The sequence below is a fragment of the Botrytis byssoidea genome (assembly GCF_014898295.1).
Source record: "Botrytis byssoidea strain MUCL 94 chromosome Unknown BBYS_005, whole genome shotgun sequence".
Classification (NCBI taxonomy): domain Eukaryota; kingdom Fungi; phylum Ascomycota; class Leotiomycetes; order Helotiales; family Sclerotiniaceae; genus Botrytis; species Botrytis byssoidea.
Window position 1 is genome coordinate 373,253 of NW_024065846.1, and position 21,636 is coordinate 394,888.

Genomic DNA, 21,636 nt, shown 5'->3' on the forward strand with positions numbered 1-21,636 from the left:
GTAGTACTCAACTATAATTACCTGATTTGGATTTAGGCTAGAGCTGTCCAGCTGGATACTTTGCTACCTTCAGATATATGCAGGAGGTTAACGAGGGCCGGAAACGCCACTGCTGGGAATGTCTTCACCGCTGTCTCGTCTGCGACTTCACCAAGCCGGCATGTAAGAGGTGTTCCGCATCCGACATTGTCTGTCCTGGATACAGCGATGTGAAGCCCGCACGATTACGATGGCTCGAGCCTGGAAAAGTCAAATTCCGTCCGAAACGTTTGAAGGCATTAAAATCCTCGAAGGCTTCAAAGGATAACGATCTTGAGAAAACTATTACTAAAAAAGCTACTGGTAGTGTATCTAACTATGCAATGATTTTGCCGGCGGAGATTTTCATCGAACCTGGTGCCTTAATTCAGGCCGTCGAGTATTGCAAGTTCTAGCTTTCCAGATATAATACCACATCGCCCACTAACGTTGTCTAATAGATAACACCTGCATATATCAAGATATGGTCCCAATAAATCAACTGGGGCAGAATCCTCATCTATTTCGCATTTCACCTGCCCTTCTCCAAGAAGCGATGACATCCCCACATTACCTACAGTCAAGCATGGTTTGTATGACTTTGAGTCATCGAATGAGCCGAAGGCACTGGCACAGAAATTTTACATGTACCGTGGAAATGTTATCCGCTCACTTACCGAGGAATTTAACATGGAGGATAAATGTGCTGCCGATAGTGTCATCGCCGGGGCCCTGACTCTTTTACTGATTGACGTAAGTCCATCCTCTGTTAAAGTATGAAAATCATACATTGAACTCTATCGCCTGTAGGCTCAACACGGGACCATTACTTGGCGGTGTCACCTCGAAGAATTAACAAAATGATCAAGCTCCGAGGAGGCTTCTTAGAGCTAGCCCGATCAAAAAGCTTAAAGCCTATGCTCACTACCATCTGGTTGTACGTACTCCTCTCGAGCTGTGGATTTGAAAGAGTCGAAAAAATTAACTTGATCTAGTGTTGAAGTCTTTGGAAACACAACTTGCCCTGTGTCAAGCCTGGCATGGACCGAATCGCATCTCGATGCTGTTGATTTCATAATCGAACAGTGTAGCGCCGCGATATTACCCTTTCATCTGTGTCCACTGCCACTAGTTGTTAAGATCATCAACATTAATCACCTCCGGATGCGAGGCTGGAAACATGACCCGAGTGAATCCGAGGATCTCTCAAAAGAAGCGTATGAAATTCTCCGCCGCATCCATGATTTCTCCCCAGAACAGTGGGCTGCATCTAAGCCGTTATCGACTAAGGAGTGGGTACTCATAGGTACCACTTACCAGATTGCCATGAAATTATTCTGCATTCACTCATTGCAAAGCGTTTCGATCCTTCTAGAAATACCATCTTTAAGGCCACTTTGTACCACATATGGCCAGCATCTGCAGGAACTTCTTACACAGGCTTTATTATTCCGGCACATCAAAAGATTCATGATATGGCCACTGATACTACTAGGTGTGGAAGCTATCCATGGTAACGCGGAAATGCGTGCTTTCGTAACTACCCAATTAACAGAACTGAGCTATGAGGTTGGCACATATGGGCCACTAATTGCGAATGGTGTCCTCGAGTCATTTTGGGCCTCGGGTAAAACACGTTGGGACGATTGCTTTGATAAGCCATATGCCTTTAAAACGCAAATTGCGGTCGACAATAGCCAGATAATAACGGGACAAGGCGAAACTACTTGATAGGCCACTTCAACTAAATTGCAATTTTGTCCACATATGCCCCGACGCTAGAAATCTTTCACAGTTCTAGACGCTGTTTTAGACACCGGATCAAGCATCAGTCTCTTGAGGGCACTTGTAGGCTGAAAAGATAGTGGCAATAGCACCCTCTTTCTATGAATCTGAGGCTTTGATTGGCTAATAAACATCAATCATCTGAAGCGAGACTAATGTATCGGTTGATATCTACTTAATTTTCTTGTCGATGCTGGCAGTTCCTGTCGCACATATGTCAATTTTATTAGAAACTGTGGGAAGGTATCAGTGCGAAAAGTTATTTTCAACTGCAGGATACTCAACATGGCCTACATTGATTCAGACCAGGGATCTCACTTTGAAGCTGGGTTGAGAAATGGGGAAGAAAACCTTAACACCAAGTACGATGTATTGTGATAGAAGGTAAGTGTGGCAGCACCTACATAGCAACACGTTCAATACATCCAATGTTAAGCTCAGAAATATGATATATTCACTGGGTATTTTTTACAATGTTTCATTGACCCCCCTCAACTGCTATGCTACTAATTCGATACTGGCTAGTTATTTGAAGTATCTTTGCGGTTTAAGATAAACGTTCACTTTAACAGCGAGAAATGATTACAAGCAGACGAGATACCATCTACCCGTGCCTTTGTTCTTTACTCAGGATACAGACTACACCCTTTGTTACGCTAGTTGTGTGTAGTTTCTATATAACAATTAGCCTGGCTGGTTAAAGGGTTGTTGAACAGAATCTTTCCGACTAATACCATCTTGACTCCTGTACTCCGAGAGTTCCTGGTTGACATAATTCATTCTCTTCCTTTGGAACAAGAGACCGAATGTCAATACATTGAGCGTCTTGATCAGAGCCGACCTTGTATCCGGATCCTTCGGACCTTCCACTTCAATTCCTTCTCGCGTAAGGTGGATGCGGTCGTTGCAAGGGATAAAGCGTCCTGGGTTCCAGATATTCCACAGAGCAGAGTTTATGAGCATGACGCTTGCTTCGAACACGTAGAAAAAGACCTCGTATCGGTAAAGCGGGCTTAGAGCACGGAGAGCATCAATGTCGGAAATGTCAATTTGACTTGGGCCCGCGTGCTCTACCAGACGATAAATGGAACGAATGAAGATTAAAGCCATACTCGCAAAGAGCGTAAAGATCATGGTATTGACATTTCGAGCGTCCAAACTGGCTTTCTGAAGCCTAAGATAGAAAATCCCGCCGAGGGAGACAAAAATGATAATTGCGATGAGTTGAATGCTCACGGCGGCTACTGTCAAATGAGCACCCAAGGCTACGGTACTCGAACTTCCCCTCGTGTTGGATGCCAAAGCCACACCCAGCGAGTTCAAGACCTCCACGAGCGCCATTAAACCACCAAAGGTGGCCAGAACTCTGTTGGCAGGCATTGGCGCGTAATATGGCACGTAGTAGAATAGTCGACCCAGAATATGGTAATTGGCTAGTTCAAGAAGGGGACTAGGTTGAAAGATGACGACGACAGCTTTGTTCTAGCACTCGGTGGATAAACAAGATGCTATATTTGGAGGTAATTCACTTACGGACATATGTATATGAAGACTTGACTGAGGATAAAGACTATCAGTGTGGTCGCTCTGCTCGTATCTGCTGCGTCATACGGGTTATAGATGTACTTGTATGCTCCGTATTCTCGCAATGCGTAGCCCGCAGTAAACATGATGGCACAAAATGGATGCAATCCAATCAATCCCCAGGATATATAGCGACTGTTGCAAGAGAGAACGTCAGAGGCTATTATTCTGCACCGATGAATGAAGGAGTTGATGAGACCTACAGGCATTGCCAAATGTGAAAGGCGGCGGAAATGGCAAACGCGATGGTGAAGAATATCGGCGCACCGTTATTAGGAATGTAAACTTACAAACTCCATTGTGCTGTGGTCATGTCAACAAAGGGTCTCGAGCTCACGAGATTAGAAGACCTCACTAGGATCTCCGGCTGCCATCACGAGTAAGATCGATGCGCTTTTACGATGTCTTGGAGACGAGAAGACTGGTTTGAATGAGGGAATGATGTAAAGACCGGCTTGCCTAGGAGGATTGCTGGTTGGAATTGGATGGTAAGATTCAAGAGAAGAATATTCGGACCTTGGCTTCTTCGATTAGAGAGGCCTTTTGATATGCCGGAGTTGAGGTATTATAATGAAAAAATCTAAAATAATGGCCGTTGATTTTTTTAGCAGTAGACAGAGCTGAAATTGCATGATATGTAGTTTGAACTTCAAGCTGGGCGTGGGAATCGACTCAGCTCTTATTCTAAACATCCCTGCATCAAAGGAACTTCCCCTAGCTATATTTACCACCGTATTTGGTATTGACCCAATCGAAGGTTCGAGATAGGGGGCTTCTGAGCAGGAGATGTACTTCCATCCCTTGTGTCCAAGTTGATATAATCAGCGGGATAGCATTCAAATCGCCCGAGATAGATAGAGTGCCTAACCCAAATAGGAAAATAGAAATGCCAAGACATTAGCGACCCACCAAGAGGTCGGGTCAGGATGTTGTAGATTGCGTAACGTCGAGGGGGTAAGCAATTCTTTATCAACAGAACCCAATCAGCTTCTTAATTCGGGATCCTATCCGATTTCCATTACATATGATTCAAGACAAGGTAGCTCACATAGCCTCTTTCTAAAAGTGTTCACAGATTTGGAGTTGTTTATATCAGCGCCCTAGAAGCATCAGGAGCTAGGAACTGAAAGTACTTGTCGGCACTAAAAGTGCTAGAGACTGGGAGCTGGGATTGTTTTTCAGTATTAGGAACAGTAAAAGCTAGGAACCGAGAATCCATGTTTGTAATTTGTTGAAGGACGAGCCTTGAAGTTGAAGGATTGTAAACTGTAAGAAAACTAGCGACATACTGTTGTGATTAGGAACTCGCCAACAATTCACGTTATGTGACTTTCAACATAGATCGATTTGTCGGATACTTATATTACGAGACCTGACAGAATGGGAAATATTATAGACATCATTAGCTCGCTCATATACAGTAATCTTTTCCAAAGCCTCTACATCAACAATACAATGTCGGAATCTGAAAGTCATACTTCAGGCACTGCGGGAAGAATGTTGTTATCAAGGGGAAGTCTGTTTCCTTGGTTGGCCCAGTGAGCAGGCAGATCTTCCAATTCGTGGCTTCGGGCATCGGTCTCGCAGCTGGAACAATCCACAATTGCAAGCAAAGAAAGGGAAAGGCAGCTGAACCGAATGAGAGTCATTGCACAATTTGGAAGACTCTGGTGAGGAGGTTTGTCGATCAATTCGGAGCCATGATAATAATGATCACCCCTCTTCACACATCCGACCAAAGGCACAGGAGGCAACCTGGCATTTGGACAAGGCACAAGATCAGGTTAACTTCGAGGAAAGCCTACCGTCATCTTACGAAAAAGCTGCGTAGGAACAGAAGCGCGGGCGGCGAATGAGGGAGAGATTTTCCAGACCGCCACCTCACTCTTGCGAGGCCACCTTTTACCGGCCCCGGAAACAACAAATCTGGACTCCCGCGGCCTTTCTCTTCCTGTCCTCCTCACTCAACGACGACCTGGTAAATGTTGCCGAGGTTTCATCCGCGTGTATTCACCTCTTCTAAACGATGTCGGAATCGACCAAACAACCTTTTTCGATTTCATCGACAACTTCAACAAGGCAGTCCGAACTAAGAGTTCAATTCAAGCTCTAAACATGGCTCCAATTGTTGGACTCGCAGTTCCCGATCATCTTGGCATTATCATTGGCATCGCTGTCCAAGTAGCCACAAATACTGCCGGTGAGATTGACAGTAGCAGCAAAACAACCATGTTTCTCGACAAGATTATTGACTCTTTCTTCGCACCTCGCGGTCTTATCGCGGTCATAATTTCCTGGAAATTCAGTGAGCGTAACGAGCTTTTCACGACCTCTAGTTTCGACATGATCGCCGCTAAGTAGGAGCCGTGGATCAAGAAGGTCAACCACAAGTTCGAGACGTCAAATGGGATCTCGAAGCTCGAGTGGTTCGAGACGTCCCCGCTCGTCTTCCACAGACTAGATGATCTAGTCGAATTTGAAACAGACGGAAGCCCAGCTCAGGTGAAGAAGCAAAATACAATCATACGGTAATCCAAGTTCGTCGGGAAGAATATAGATCGGAGAGCCCGCGCAGATTGGACTGACAACAATCCGCAGAGCGTACTCGCCAATTTCGTTCTAAAGGAGACTCTCAGCTTGAAATATTCGGTTATCAATCATCCTGTCAGCAGCGGTGATCCCTTGCCTTTGGTGACTGGTGGACGTGCGCAGCTTTCCTCTATCCCCTGGCCATTTCTCGCACGCAAAAACAGCGAATAAAAAACAGGAGATGGCAGTAGTGAACTACCGCTGGCTGGTTCCAGAACTTTTGGAAAGGCTAACGACGTCGCTTTGCCAATTCTCTCTGGTGTTTTAACGTTGCTCCAGAATGTAAGTGGTTCTTTTGCATCTCTTGTCGAAACAGGTAAGCTGATTTTGATATAGGATATACCTTTTCTCATGATTATCAATCGTCCCACAGGACAGCAACTTGCAGAAGCATCGAATATCTAAGAACAATACATTAGTATGTAGACAACGAGGACTCACCTCACAATCTCAGCCCGCAACCACATTATCCCTTTATACTGAAAATTCAATGCAAGCCAGATAATTATCATAGAATATATCTTCAAAAATGAATACTCATCACTGTAGTGAAAATAATACGCCGTTCTTGAAGCGAGACAGACCAAAGAACCATGAGTGATTCATCACCGCCTTCCCATGATTTCCTCCATACTCGCGTGATATAGCTGGAGCTTCGGCTCTTCGGCAGACTAGAAAGTGCAGCGACGAGAAATATGTCTCTCATTGTTTTGAATGACACGAAATGCGATCCGAGACAGATTTTCCTTGCTGCCCAGGTTCCAGAGTAATTATATTGAATGATTATATAATCTCCTTGATTCTGATTGGTCTACAGAGTTATTTAACTCTATAACTCTGTAGTAATTAGGTTTACACTACTCGACACATACCTTCAATATGCCATTTGCAATGGAATGTTATGATACACAGCTAAAACCTACGATATATACTGAAAAGTCGAATTTTATCATCATTTGTCCCAAGAACAATTCATAACCTTCAGAGATATCCAGAACTGTGGCGTGTGGCTCTGTAGAAGGTTTAAACTAAACGCTCAAGTCGGTACTCTCACACTCATAGCGCTGTTAGGGACAAATATGGAAGGTGCGAGTGGATCAGTATATATAATATATACAAGTCAGATCCATAGCATTAATAATCCTGCACCCCTTCTACGCTTCTAAGAATGATTCCTTCAGCGCTAAAGTCGCCTCAACGGAAGCTTCAAGCGTGCAACACTAATTTGGCATAGCCGCCCGCCAAAACTGCCGAGAAAAAGCAAATTTGAAGTTACAAACATATCTTCTTCTTGCTATCTCATTTGCTTTATGTTACGACTTGACATTTGAGAATCATAGTCGATACTTCACTCGGGACCGAATTATTTCAAACATTTGGTGCATGTCTCTGCAGTATTCCATGAACAATGTTTTAACCTGTAAAATCTTCAAGACTGCCATGAGGTCCTTTGCGTTGCCGTGGTTGGATAGTGTTACATCGGAAAGAGAGACGTTATCCGATAAACCCCACAATTATCCTAGTATACTGGATCCAGGCATCAGGAGAACAATCGCCAATACTACAATGGGGTCTCGCGTCTTTCGCACGTGTGGCTCAGTAGTAGATATTGAGGTTCACATTGACTTCCTGAGTGTTGTTGATGTTATCCAGACTAAGACCATCTAAAAATGATTTACCGTACTATGGACTATCAAGTGACAATGTCATTGGATACAGTACATGATCAGCACCCTAAAGCACGCCTCGTTCGACAGCTTCGAATTAAGTTCAGGCCAAATATAGAAGAAAATTGGCATGTTGCTTCTAATGCATATACTAGTTGCACAATGGTGAAGTAACATCACTCCCAATCACCTTTCTATCTTTTACCATTCACAAATCCCATATCCTATGGAAGTCTTAGGTCGTACTGCGTCATCAATTGCTATACTTTCCCCCACGAGAGTATGCAGTCTTATATCTCTAGTTTATCCATGCGCCCAGCATTAAAGATAACCTTTCAAATGGCCGTTAATAGACAACCTCCACAACATCCCATTCTCGGAACAACGTATCCTAGGGTTGTGGAGTTCTTATAAGAACTCTCAAGGAAACCACGAAGTTTCTGCTTCATCTCTTCAAGCTATTCATAGCGCGTCAACGAATTATGAATCTAGACTTGATCATTTCTTTTCTCATATTTGACATTGTCCAAGCCCAAACCGATTATTCACAATTTGTGAATGTGTTGTAAGTGTACAGAGCTCTTTCGATACAGATATTCTCTAACTACCCAAGTACTGGAACACAAAATGGAGGCAACGATTTTCCGGGTGTTGCTCGACCTTGGGGAATGGTCAAACTTGGCCCCGATCTTCTAATCCAGGGTACCGACTCATATTCTGGCTATCTTCCTAATGGAAACTTCTCAGGCTTTAGTGTGATGCATGAGCAAGGTACTGGAGGTGCACCGAAATATGGCACGGTTGCCCAACTACCTTTGGTGGGCACAATCACCAACCCTTTGTCAAGTATAACTGTCGGCAGAGCAGTCCCTGACCAAGGCTCTGTGGGTTACTATCGAGCTCAGACAAGTGATAATGTTGTTGTCGAGCTTGCTGCTACATCACACGCTGGACTCTACCAATACACGTTTCCTCCCACCAGCACTGGGAACAATATTCTGATTGATGTCAGCCATGTGGTGCCATCTTTCAGAGGTCAAGGCTTGAGTCAAGCATACGATGGAGGAAGCTTTCAAATATTTTCAGATGGCCATTATGAGGCATCTGGTGTATACAATAACGGATGGAATAGATCTCCTGATTGGACGATATACTCATGTAAGTCTAATTTTTATGGTACGATTTCTGTTCTAATCAATTTATCAAGGTGGCTATTTTAACGTAACACCCTCTGCATCGAATGTATATGCCAATACTGGTGCTGGTAGTGTCATCCAGCTTAGCAAATCAGCTACTTCGGCTGACTTGAACACTGCCGTTGGCGGGCTTTATACATTCAACACTACTGCTGTTACATCGAGAGTTGGGATTTCCTGGATTTCCACGGAAAAGGCATGCCAGAATGTCAACGATGAGATCTCGAGTGATTCCACATTTTCAAATGTCGTTTCTGACACTAAATCTGTTTGGAACGATGAAGTTTTATCAAGAATCACAACTACTTCTACCAATGCGACCAATCTTGGATTGCTATATACATCTATGTATTTCATGAGTCTTCTTCCAACAAATCAAACAGGAGAAAATCCAAGATGGACTTCCACCGAACCATATTATCAAGACATATTCACTCTTTGGGATTTATTCCGTTGTGGTACAGCTTTACTTCACGTCCTTCAGCCCACTGTCTACGAAGAATACATTCGCTCCTTGATAGATATTTGGCGTTTCGATGGCTATATGCCCGATGCTCGCTCTTCAAATTATAATGGTCGGACTCAAGGGGGTTCCAATGCTGATAATGTCCTCGCCGATGCTTATGTGAAAGGTGTAAGAGGTCAAATCAATTGGGATGATGGCTACGCAGCCATGGTGAAAGATGCTGAAGTCCAACCTAACAATACCGTTCCACCTGACCCAATGGCTCCGGACTCATCAGCAAAGGAAGGAAGAGGCGCTTTACCTGATTGGAAACAATATGGCTATATCACTCCGACATATAGTCGTGCCGGTTCTCGAGCAGTAGATTATGCATACAATGATTTCTCAGTTTATCAGGTAGCCAACGGATTGGGGAACACAGAAGATGCAGCCAAATATCTAGATCGCTCACGAAATTGGAGAAACCACTGGAATCCCAATTTGACTTCTATCGGATACTCAGGATTTGTGGTTCCTCGCACAGCAGCAGGTTCTTCAACGCCTTTTGTTACTGTTGATCCTTTGACTAATATTGGATACTGGGGTGATCCATTTTATGAAGGTAGCTCATGGCATTATTCTTTCGGTGATGTTCATGATATGGATACTATCATTGAATATATGGGAGGAGATGCCACATTTTACAAGAGATTGGAAACAATGTTTACCGTTGGCGCGAATCCTAACAACCCAGGAGGTATTATCTTTGATGGTACAAATGAAGTGTATGTATCTCATGGTCTATATCAATCGAAACAAAATCACTGAAGCAACTAACTAACAAAATCCAGTACATTCAACGTCCCCTACCTCTACAACTTTATCAACCACCAATCTCGCTCGATCTACCAATCTCGCAAAGTAGCCAAAACTTACAACCTCTCTCCGACTGGTCTTCCCGGCAATTCGGACGCAGGAGCTATGCAAACATGGCTCATATGGAATATGCTCGGTCTTTATCCCATCACCGCGACCCCCAATTTCCTAATCACATCTCCCTGGTTCGAATCCATAACCATAGATTTAAGCCCCAGCGGTTCTTCCGCTAGCAATCGCAAAACACTCACCATAGCCAGTACAGGCGGTGACGGAAATGGAGATTCCAATTACTATGTGCAAAGTTTGAAGGTGAACGGTGTTGAATGGAATAAGAATTGGGTGGTTTGGAGTGACATTTTTGAGGAGGGAGGAAGCATGGAATTTGTGTTAGGAAGTGAACCGAGCAGGTGGGATGAAAATGGGGAGAGGGTGCCTAGTCCTGCTTCGGAAACGGCTGCAGGAACGAGCAGGTTTAGGAGAGAGATTTGAATAGATCTCGGGGGAGTTTGGATGAATGCTGGGTTTCTTGTATATATATATAACTATGCGTTTTAATCACTCCGTGTGCTTGGAGTTTTGATCGTGGGATGGAGTGGCCCAAGCGAATGAATATTTCGTTGATAGCCATGTTTTTACTCTTTCGTTTCAATAGTATATTTTGATCACTTTCAAATCAATCCCGCAGTCTTCTCACAGCAGATTTGAAATTTCATTTTCTTTTGTGGATACAGGTATAGATTTTCTAGAAACCTCAAGTATAGCTTGTGAGCTAAGGAGCTTACATTCTAGTAAGTTTGTCTTTGTTCTTCGGATCAACACGCCTTTTTTCATGAGTTTTATATCGGTCATTTTTCAATATTGACTGGTACTCATCGTTTATGAAAAGTACGAAAGGCATTATCTGCTTATAAGTATGGAAGGGCAGAAGAGGAAGTCTTGATGAGGTATGTGGATAGATGTTTGCTACAAAAACGAGAATTATAGTAATTAACTGGATATCAAACGCTGCTTCTGAAGAAGACAAGTATTTTGGCACGCTGCAAGACAGATGAAAAGGTTGTGGTGATGACATTCTTCAAAGGCGATTTCGAAAGGAGGTAGTAGTCTTGGCATTGAGCAATGACTAATCAGAGCAGCGACCACCAGACCTCTATCAGTGCGGATTTCAGTTTGAAACTGCAAACCCTTATACATGATTTAATTATCGCATGAATGTATCGTACATTTATTGAAATTTTACCACGCAACCTCTTATAAATTTCTCAGCTTCGCAACTTTGGAAAGCAGCGAAACATCCGAGAATGTTTGTTGCAGACTCAAGCGTGAGCTGCGAACTGATATACATATCCATCCCTAGAACCACGGCCCTTTTCTTCCAGACATGATCAACGAGAACACACAGCAAAGAGACATAAATGAAAACAAGATGAAATAAGCAATGGGTATTGTAACGAAACATAACACGTGGTTACCAGAACCACCGATGGGAAAGCTCATCTCAAACCCGAATAAACAATTAACATTACGCATGCAGTTCAGACCAGGAACCCGCCTCCGGATTATTCCTCCCTCAAATTCGTCGCAGCGGAACTGTGGTAGCTTTATCGGCGGCAATTTTTCCCAAGACACCGCCGCCCACTGCCGCGGCGGGAACATTGCTAGTTGCTTTGGCTGCTGCCGCTTTGTACGTCCCGAAGTTCTGGGTTCCATTCCTAAATAACCAATCAGTCAACGTCTACATAGACCGGTTCGCCTGGTATAAGAATCGCTTACGATGCATTGATTGTCAATACCATTCCTGCTTGACAATGTTTTCCCTGCGCACAATACATGAACATGGGATCTGTACTATTGACCGTCATAGTGAAAGTCGTGATCATGCTTTGATTTGCCGTCGCTGGGACGAAACCACTGTTGATTGCATTGGCCATTGGCTGACACGGTGAATCGAATGCGGATTGGGTGACGGTGTGGTTCCTCTCGTGGAACTGGAATTCCACCGTGTCCCCAGGCTTTGCGGTGATTTCTTGTGGGGTGAATAGCAGAAGAGAAGTGTTGCTTGATCCAACCACAACGGTATGCACCTTTGCATCTGCAGCACTGGGTGCTTGTGTGGGAACTTGGTGTTTGTTAGCTGGTGAAGCTTAAAAATGAGATTAACACAACTTACCACCGGCTACGAGATTAACTGCCATCAAGGCAATTGCGGAGAATTGAGAGAAATGCATGTTGATTTATTGGTTGGTGAATGGTATTTTATTAGTTTCTAGAAGACAGTGTTTAATGGCAAACTATAAAAACAAATGGGATTGTGTATTATATATGCATGCTTTAAAATGGAAGATGATCAGTTCTAGAAGTCCTAGCGTCAACATCAGAAAATTCGCATCAGACTCTCAAGCTTTTGTCTTAGTATCCCCAGCCGAATTTTCATCTGTTCAAGCATAACTGGGGTCTTCGCAACCGAATTCCAGCGTATCTGATGTCAGACTTCATGCGGGAGTTGCTTTGCCGTCAGAAAACCTATATCCGGCAATCCAGTATCTAAAAGCCGAGACTTTCTGGAAGCGATCAAATACTGAGACAAGGTTCGAGTGAGGAAAGGAGCCTCCCATTCGGAAAATTATCCTTCTTTGTTGTGTTGCGAAACGATCTAGTGATCTCTACCCTCATGTCTGTGCGAAAACAAGTTAAGTTTGTGTTGAAATTTGCCTCTCCTCGCAGGAAATGGACGAATTAAAAGTGTGGAGATGTGTTTTGGGTATTCTGAAACAAATCTGCGACTGGACTATTTCTTCAACAGAGATCGACATATCTTTTTGTGTCATTGAAAAGGGGACAACTGCGCCTCGTTATCCTTACAAATCACTGGTGCCGTTGATGCCGTTGTTTCTTGTTGTTGATATGACGACCTTGGCAGTACAAATATCCGATGACAAGCCCATCTTGGGAGACTTGGTCTCCAAAGCTGGGACGTTCATGAATGCCGTTCGATTGGAAAACTCCGGTCCGACAGTTTCAGAGCAAGAATATTCATCATGGAGGCGGAACAGCAGTGTCATTATTCATAGGTATAGCCCAACAACACATGGTTGGATTGATTTATGCTTAAAACTTACACCCCGGATGTCCCTCAAGATCTAAAAAAAAGATGTGAAGAAGATAATAAATACAAGGCATATCATCTCTTCATTTTCCCCGGACTGGACAATTGATGCGTTTCTACAGACCCGATACAGCTGCATTGTGTCATATCCTAAGTCGCCAAATACAATTCTTATCCTTCCAAGCATTGTTCTTGCTGGGTGGGCATTTTAAGATGTATGAAAGTTAACGGTTTCTACCACTCGAAACTGGTCGCTTGATAGCAGAGAATTTATATATACATCTACCATTTCAATGTCTAAATTTAGATCCTCGAAAGATTCAAGTAGGTACTAACCTATGCCACAAGAATATCTGTTTATTTTTGTACTGGTTGTTAACATCACGCTGTCTTTGCAGGTAGCTAGCACCTACTTCAGACGGCCAGTAGAAGACTTAGCCATGGACACAAGATATACAATAATACGATTAAGAATAGGGGGTGGATGTGTCCCCTCAAATTTATGCTGTTAAAATATAGGAAATCTCGAGTACTCATCTGACGGGTTGGGATATGTAATATGTATGTTAGGGTCGTTAATAGAAACATTATCACTCTTGATACTATATCTTTCATCAAGAACCAACTGAAATATCCCTGGATATCTGATAGCTTTAGAAGTTATGGCTCCGTCTTGATTTCTTAAAATAGAATTGTATTTATTTTTACTATGATATTCATGTAAGTATTAGCAGGCATAGATAACTCATGCCTTCTGATGTGGTTTATGGCAACGTCTCTCTCTTCTCTGGTAATCAACATCTAATGAACTGCCACAATGTCAAGAAACATTTTTTGTAATCATGCTACCTATGCAATACACCACAAACTAAATGATACGACAGAACAACAGCATCAACCTCACTCGGAGATCCTCACCCTCCACATTATCAAAATGTATTCCCAACCTTACCTCCCAACCTACCAACTGAACATCGCCACACAAAATCAAACCCAACCAATTCCCCATTCATTTCCTCCAGAAATCGATGAAAAAAAAGTATAAGACACTCATCCCCTACCCGAACCTAGCTCCAAATTCGCCACACCTAAAAACGCGATCGATTTCATCACATCAGACATCAATTCACACAACACCGTGAATACGATATCCAAAATCCCATACCACACATACAATCCCATGCCATCCCATCCCAACACGAATACGACAAGGTGAAGGTTACAACTTACCAGCCACGCTCGCCACGCGCAGGTAGGTAGGTACTTAAGTTTTAAGCTTCTTACAGGGATACAAGCTACATGCATCGGCAGATCGACACGCTAGTACACTAGTAGATTAGTAAAGCAATCTGAGTTTAATATCCACATTTTGATATTTCGCGCCCGAATAGTGCGAGCTGGGAAACGAGCGAGGAGGCAGGGTGGGAATGTTTAAATAGGGTTTGGGCGGTGTGGCTGGGATGGATAGCTAGCTTATGTTATCTAGTGTTTATTTAGAATGTCGGTGGTGAGGGAGCGGGAACTAGTCTAGGCTAGTCTATGTATAATGGGTGGAGAGGTACCGGGAGAGTGGTTTGGTGTGCGGCATTAGGGTTTGTGGGGTTGGGATGATGAGAGGGGGAGAGCGGTGGAGGAGGGAGGATATGGGTCGCTGGGTTTGTGTGCATGCAGATAAGAGTAGATAAGAGGAGATAGAGATAGAGTTTGATGTTAATAGGTTGGGGTTAACTTTAATGTTAATATTATTTTTGAAATGGGATGGATGCGGTGGCGGGTTGGGTGGCGAGGAGAGGAGAAACTTTATCATCGTGTTGAGAGGTAATGCGAGAAAATGTTTGTCGGTGGCGATGGTGTAGATGAAGTTTAATCGTGTGTGGGTGTTCAGATAGTCAGATATTTCTCGTGCATCGATCTTTCGCATTTGGATTTCGTCGTGAGACTTTGATTTTTCTTGGTTGGGATGTGACGGCAATGTTTTGATGGCTATAATTTGTATGTTGTGTTTCGTTAAAGTTCAGTGGTTATTCTTCAGATTTATCAAGGCATCATGCTGAGGATCATATTGACATGCAATGCAATCACCGTCTCCCGTCCAAGCCTGTTGTAGGCATTATGTTATCACAGTCTCTTTCCAGTCACAACATGCACAAAAGTTTTCAATATTCCAAGAGATATAATAAAGATAACTTTTGAAAAATATAAATTCTATAGAAATAAATATGTTCATGAATCATTAATAATATACTTAGATGCCATTCTTTTCCATGCTATCATGGCATCCAATCCTTTTACCCCAAAAATCTCGCTTTGAAAACAAATAAAAACAAATGAAATAATCATGCGTCGCTTCCGACCAAACGTTCATTCCAAGGCAACTATGCAAGGATATGATATAAGTTCACCAAACACCAAGCCCCATTTGCGAAAATTTAAAGTCCCGAATCAATCTCATCCACAACAGCGGTACTGGAATATGCATTCCACTGTGTGCAGGTCTGCAGCGCCGAAGTGGCAATGGCATCATTCTTGATATCGTCTGGTCGCTCCAAGATGTTGGCATACAAGCCTCCGCTAACATGCCACGCGATGTGGCAATGGAAAGGCCAGACGCCCGGGTTGTCGGTGGTGATTTGCCATACCAAGTGACCATTTGCTCGCACAAGTTGCACGTCTCGTCTTTGAGGATTCGCTTGTCGCGTAACGGTGACACCATCCCAGTCTCCGTCACCTTCGTGGAGAATTTGCATGTTGTGTCCGTGCAAATGCATAGGGTGCGATGCCGGAGTAGGATTGTTTACCACAATGCGAATGGTAGTGTTGCTGCCGAAATTTCGAACGTTCCATTCATCGGGGTAGGTTAAATTGCCTTCATTGGCGAGTGAGAGAATAGGGTTGTTGTAGTTTGCACGGAAGGATGTTCCACCGAGGGTCCAGAGGAAAGTACCAGTATCATTAACGTAGGAGCCAATATCGAGGTTTTGGGTTGTGGAGGGTGTTTCTGCTGCGAGGGTATAATAGGGTTCGGTGGTGTCTAGATCATCGTTTGTGCAAATTGCTAGATCTGGAATATCCCACGATGTACTTGCTGGAGTGGAGTTTGTGTCGGCGCCGTCGTAATAGATTGCTGCAAGAGCATTTGGTTGATTGGACAAAGAACATGTTGTGGAAATATTTGATCTCATCCAGAAAGAAGAGTCAGATGTTCCGACATTAGCGGTGACAAGAACATCGGTTCTTTGACCGACTGCCAGAGTGACAACATTGGTGGTATACGGTTTCTGTATCAATCAGTATATTTTCTGGTGATCATAAAAGGTTCTGGTACTTACGACTGGTACGAAATCATTGGCAATAACAACCATCTTGTGTCCATCGATACTGAATCTTTGAATTCCTTCAGCACCGGCATTGATTAATCTCAATCTGTGTGTCTTTCCAGTGGTAAACTTGAAACGAGAGATACCAGCGTTATCAGAGCATGCGGTATTATCTCCTGCAGCTTTAGTAGAACAGTCGAAATTCATCTTTCCATTGATGAGATTGTTGTCTGAAAATGGTTTAGCATCCCCATTGCTCTCGACAACCGATTTGACTATCGAGAAGTAATCCTTGTGATAATAATCTGTTAAGAAGACTGGTCCAAGATCAATGTCATACGGTGCGTTTTTAGGGCCATGGATAATCATAGGTCCCATAAGTCCACCTGCATGGATGTTAGTATAGAAAAGGGTTGTAAAGACTGTTGTTCTTACCAGCATATTGAGCAGAGTAATGCGAATGGTACCAGGAACTTCCATAAAGATCGGCTTTGAAAGTATACGTGAACGAAGCTCCAGGTGCGATAGGGCATTGTGTTACAGCCGGGACACCATCCATATATTGAGTTTCTTTTTGTAACAATCCATGCCAATGGAAAGCTGTTCCCTCCTCAGGTCCAGTAATCTGATTGTGTACTGTAATCACGAAAGTATCACCCCAATTTGCCTCAATCGCGGGTCCAGGAAATTGCCCATTGACAAGTATGACGTCTTTGGAATAGCCATCAGGGGAAATTGTGCCTCTCGTGACAGTAAAATCGTAGGATCGAACAACTCCGGTATGAGGAGCTGATGTGTATGGGTTATTCCCACCTGCAGTCAATGAACCCCAGGGATATCCATTAGGAAGGGGATTATCCGTGAGGAAGGGCGGAAAGGTTGGAGCCTGTAGAGTTCCCCAAGCAGAATTTCTGGACGAAGGGTCAATAATTAAACATCTACAGCATGGATTTTCCTCGACGCAAGAACTGAGACTCACCCATTAGTTGCCGTTTGGGACATAGTATTAATAATTCCGGCGCCGGCAGTAAAGATGCCAGCGAAAAGACCGAACCAAGTCATCTTGAAATGACTGTCGCAACAAGATTAAACGAAAGACTGTGAGATAGTATGTGGATATCGATTATAGATGTGGGCAAGTGGTGATACTATATAGACATGAAAAAAAAGGTTCCGAAGCGCCCATCATTTCCCGGGGCGCTAGGTCGACAAACATTTGCTCTAGTATAGTATTGCACAGACTGAACTCTCCGTGTAACTTAAAAAAAGATCAGACACTCCCTACATTTTATCTGGGGCTTGACGTCTAGCGTAGAGTGATTGAATAATTCTGTACTTTGTCATCATAGAAGAGACTGATGTGGGCCTGGGGTATGATTCGGTCTAGCTTTGGGCACATCTAGCGTGGATCCTAGATCTGCTACAATAACAAAATACGGGAAGAGGTTCATCGGAAATTAGCCTACCTTCCTAATAGAGTTGGAAACTTGAGAAGCATATTTTATGCTGCCGCAATTTGCCTCCAAACTCTGGTATAAAGTGTGAAAGCTAAGTTAGCATTATCGAGTACCGACATCTTACCTACATCGTACCTACATAGTTCCTAGGTACATTGTCAATAAAGATTGTGAATGGTGCTTTGCAGATAAGGTTACCCGGGGATCCACTCCGCTCCACAAACGAAAAACGCATGGACGGTACCGAGTGGCACTAACGAGATGCGATGAAGGGATAATATAAGACGGCAAAAAGGCTAACCTTAAGGAAGCGAAACTAATCAACTTCCCGCCGTACTCTGTATATTAGAGCTTTCTAATTTGAAACAAAATCCCTTGGATCCAGAAACAAGAGAAAGGAAAAAATCCAAAAAAAAAAATCCAAAAAGCCAAAAAACAAAAGATTCCTCTCCTTGACTTCTTATTTGATTTGAAGGATCAGAAGGATCATTTAGAGCGATCCACTCCGTATCTCAATATAAGAAATCTCGTTTGTGTACAGTGACCATTCCCGCATGTATCTCAAGCAATATTCCGATGACCAGTTGATCATTGCTCAAAAGGAGAATAGTGTAGATCTTCATGATGTTTCGAAACAAAGTCATGTCCAGATTTGGTAGTGGATACCCAAGTAAAGATCAAAACTTACATTGAGTAACTGAATAGTGCTATTTGTATCAGGTACCGAGGTATCAACGCACATCTCTGGGTCTCGGTCCTATGCGATATATCGTGTAGACAGAAATTATATTGCTGTCGAGTAGTGGAGAAGATATTACTAATAATGATGTGTTTCATGATTTATTTGTATACAGTGATATGTTGCTAGCCGTGATAACGTGAGGACCCGTGCAGAGGTCAACGTTGTGTTTGATTAGGTGGAGGATTCTGTGGTAATTGAGCTTATTGATGATTTGAAGTCAGTATTGACACGAGGAGACCACGATCAATGGTAGAAGTCTCAAGGAATAAGACCGTGATTGGAGTACATAATAAATCTCATCGAATCCAGTATTGGACATCAATTGGCTACGAGAAACGTGGTCGTTTATTATTAGTATACAACGTCGTGGTTTTCGCATGCAATTCTAAATCGTTAGCTCACGCAAAAAAGGAGTTGTGAAAACTTCCGCTTTCGATAGTAATACACAATTGATGAAGTTTGAAGAATCATCATGTTGTCATTCGTCGCTGCCTGTGTCTTACCATCATAGATAGTCTTTTTACGGTTCAATTAGTTCTAGAACTAGAGGGTGCAAACATGTCGATGGATAATAGTTTTCTCTCTTAGTTATCCCAGACGTGCCAAGCGAAGAAAATACTTACTTCACGCTAGGGAAGCATTTTGCCCAAGGAACAATCTTAAATCGGAAAATATTTTTAGTTGGACAAGTACTCCGTAAGAATGATCACTTCCCGACGGAGCGTCACTGCTGATCTTTCTATGGGTACGATTGAGTTCTGATATTTTTCGACAATGATAATCAAGTTGTACGGAAATGTTACTTCCCGAAGCGACGTTGATGTGGCCAAATGAGTTGAATATAGGTCATGTTCTTTTCAAAATTCTTGTTGATTCAACAAGCATAAATGAGATTGATTCAAACGTTTTCTTGATGAATCTTAGCTGAAGCCAACTCGATTGTTTGGATGTTACCGTGTCATTGCTCAAGGTCTTTAGTCAAAGTGAGGTTTCACCATAAAAACTGAAGGGCCGAGGACCTCGCCCAGTGGCGAGCGCCTACCTATCAACACCTGGGCAGCTGGAGAGCTAAGTCGACGTCAGCCACAAAGCGAAGCACTTGAATTAAGTGGTTCGTGTGGATGAACAAGTATGATTCATCTGATCAAGAGTTTATAAAAACCATATTCTTTGCTGTACCGATGATTACAATCTCACTCCGGGAGGGTCTTTCGATACGTCTTATAATGGCTAGGGGTCCATCATTGAAGGTATCGTCAGATATCTAACTTTTAGAAATTGGTATTGACATCTAAGATCGAACTCACATTCTGCTCGGTTCTTTGATGGTTTGTAGTGCATCAACCTAATAAGAAGACTTCGGTTTCCGTTCACGCCGAAAGGGATAAAATTCATCAGTACGACCGAAAGCGCGATCTTGGGCGAGTATGTACATCATGCCGAGAACGAATTTTGAAACAAAGCCACCAAGCCATTGCGTCTATCCCATATGGCTTCAAGAATGAAATTGCGAATCCGTCAAGAATGAGTGTCTTCATTAAGAGTAAATGATACTGTGAACATAATTTAGATCTAGAGCCCTCATCTAATCGTTGAGATCTCCTAAGGAAGACCAGGATAAAAGGTCAAGAGCAGCGCTTGCATAGCTTGCCCCTTCATATGATCGAAGTCGCAACATAAAACACGAATGCTCCATGGCCATTTCACGTTAGTGGCTGGCAAGATATCCAAGCCTCTTGGCCACGACATAGGATTCAACCTTTCATGACACCCATGAACCAGTGATAAAGTAGTAGGATTCGTTTATTGTTGAATTGAGCTGATCAGGAGGCTCAAGTAAAAGAAAAACGCTGGGCGAGGCTTTGTTGATATAGATTGCCCCCATTAAACTCCACCCCTATGCAAACAGTTGAGCGGCGAGACCCGAAGATCGACAATTGACATGTCTTTACCCATTATGTATAAACATATGCCTTAATTTACAAAGCATTCGCCAGGTTCCATCTTCTCCAAGGATAGATGAGCTTTCCCTTTCGACTCTACAATCGAGCATTTTTCATTGCGATGTTCGCGAAGGGCGATATGGACGATTCATAACTAGGGGTCGTCGGTTTGCACGACCGAAAGCTGCCAATGTTTCTGGAGATGCGATACTATCGGAACGAATGGTACTGCCAATGGCCATGAAGAATCTGAGTGATAACTCATTAGCACATTGAAACTAACTTGACAGAAAGGAATGATGAGAAATACCCGAAAGTGGACCCAGAAGTGAGCATGTATGTGCGTAGAGTCCTCCAGACTCCATTTGGGCCAGGACCAAATTTGATGATAGTGAGTGTGCCTTAGCCTTGTCAGAATGAATTCTTTTTATCCCTCCTCCAGCTTCAACATACCGTACATAAACCCCAAAATGGCGCCGACAGCTGTTATTGAACGTAGTCAGTAACTTGCATATATGAGCGAGATCATGATCGCATACTGCCACCCATCATAGCACCCATCTGAACTATAAATCATGCATGGTCAGTAAAAGTCCTAGATAGAGGGGTGAAACCACAGCCTTACGCTTATTCCAGATAGTTTGGCCACCGGGATGGCCTTGAGGTTGTGGTACTGGAGGCATGTTTGGCGATTTCAAATGATCGAATTGGTTTATCTAGCACCGCGAAGTTGTAAAGTCCATCAACTCATATATCGCAGCTTCGAACTTTCAAAGTTTCAAGAGCTCAAATCTACCTAGTAAAATGTAAAATGATCACGGCATTTGCCGAAAGCACAGACCATACATAGACAAGCACTATATTCCCCCACATTCTCAACACGTTGCGGCCTTAACATCTAAGGCACA

The 21,636-nt window shown here is 43.2% G+C and overlaps 7 protein-coding genes across 7 annotated transcripts; 3 read left to right on the forward strand and 4 right to left on the reverse strand.

Moving 5' to 3' along the window:
- Positions 1-77: 77 nt before the first annotated feature.
- Positions 78-1,749, forward strand: EAE97_002923 (uncharacterized protein; the record flags this gene model as incomplete). Its single annotated transcript, XM_038873435.1, has 5 exons — positions 78-423; positions 480-607; positions 655-771; positions 888-955; positions 1,014-1,749. The coding sequence occupies 5 exons, from the start codon at positions 78-80 to the stop codon at positions 1,747-1,749; spliced, it is 1,395 nt and encodes a 464-aa protein (XP_038735298.1).
- A 738-nt stretch (positions 1,750-2,487) lies between these two features.
- On the reverse strand, positions 2,488-3,473 carry EAE97_002924 (uncharacterized protein; the record flags this gene model as incomplete). The annotated part of the gene is made up of 2 exons (XM_038873436.1): positions 2,488-3,253; positions 3,337-3,473. The coding sequence occupies 2 exons, from the start codon at positions 3,471-3,473 to the stop codon at positions 2,488-2,490; spliced, it is 903 nt and encodes a 300-aa protein (XP_038735299.1).
- Positions 3,474-4,842: 1,369 nt separating this feature from the next.
- EAE97_002925 (uncharacterized protein) lies at positions 4,843-6,381 on the forward strand (the record flags this gene model as incomplete). Its single annotated transcript, XM_038873437.1, has 7 exons — positions 4,843-4,886; positions 4,934-5,057; positions 5,188-5,692; positions 5,749-5,813; positions 5,986-6,091; positions 6,155-6,258; positions 6,313-6,381. 7 exons carry the CDS (start codon positions 4,843-4,845, stop codon positions 6,379-6,381), a joined length of 1,017 nt encoding a protein of 338 aa, XP_038735300.1.
- A 1,744-nt stretch (positions 6,382-8,125) lies between these two features.
- Positions 8,126-10,652, forward strand: EAE97_002926 (uncharacterized protein; the record flags this gene model as incomplete). Its single annotated transcript, XM_038873438.1, has 4 exons — positions 8,126-8,208; positions 8,257-8,801; positions 8,851-10,069; positions 10,136-10,652. The coding sequence occupies 4 exons, from the start codon at positions 8,126-8,128 to the stop codon at positions 10,650-10,652; spliced, it is 2,364 nt and encodes a 787-aa protein (XP_038735301.1).
- A 1,081-nt stretch (positions 10,653-11,733) lies between these two features.
- EAE97_002927 (uncharacterized protein) lies at positions 11,734-12,391 on the reverse strand (the record flags this gene model as incomplete). The annotated part of the gene is made up of 3 exons (XM_038873439.1): positions 11,734-11,875; positions 11,937-12,282; positions 12,334-12,391. 3 exons carry the CDS (start codon positions 12,389-12,391, stop codon positions 11,734-11,736), a joined length of 546 nt encoding a protein of 181 aa, XP_038735302.1.
- Positions 12,392-15,698: 3,307 nt separating this feature from the next.
- On the reverse strand, positions 15,699-17,648 carry EAE97_002928 (uncharacterized protein; the record flags this gene model as incomplete). Its single annotated transcript, XM_038873440.1, has 4 exons — positions 15,699-16,547; positions 16,599-16,972; positions 17,022-17,497; positions 17,566-17,648. The coding sequence occupies 4 exons, from the start codon at positions 17,646-17,648 to the stop codon at positions 15,699-15,701; spliced, it is 1,782 nt and encodes a 593-aa protein (XP_038735303.1).
- A 1,493-nt stretch (positions 17,649-19,141) lies between these two features.
- On the reverse strand, positions 19,142-21,574 carry EAE97_002929 (uncharacterized protein). The gene is made up of 5 exons (XM_038873441.1): positions 21,354-21,574; positions 21,268-21,294; positions 21,182-21,211; positions 21,039-21,129; positions 19,142-20,977 (listed from the first exon to the last, which is right to left on the reverse strand). The coding sequence occupies exons 1-5, from the start codon at positions 21,409-21,411 to the stop codon at positions 20,842-20,844; spliced, it is 342 nt and encodes a 113-aa protein (XP_038735304.1). The 5' UTR covers positions 21,412-21,574; the 3' UTR covers positions 19,142-20,841.
- Between the last annotated feature and the right edge of the window lie 62 nt (positions 21,575-21,636).

Excerpts from the sequence above, each read along its gene's own strand:
- EAE97_002929 (XM_038873441.1), bottom strand. The coding sequence starts at position 21,411 with ATGCCTCCAGTACCACAACCTCAAGGCCATCCCGGTGGCCAAACTATC. Across the intron at positions 21,295-21,353 it reads CCAAACTATCTGGAATAAGC|TTCAGATGGGTGCTATGATG; the intron begins GTAAGGCTGTGG and ends CATGATTTATAG. Across the intron at positions 20,978-21,038 it reads ACTTCTGGGTCCACTTTCGG|ATTCTTCATGGCCATTGGCA; the intron begins GTATTTCTCATC and ends GTTATCACTCAG.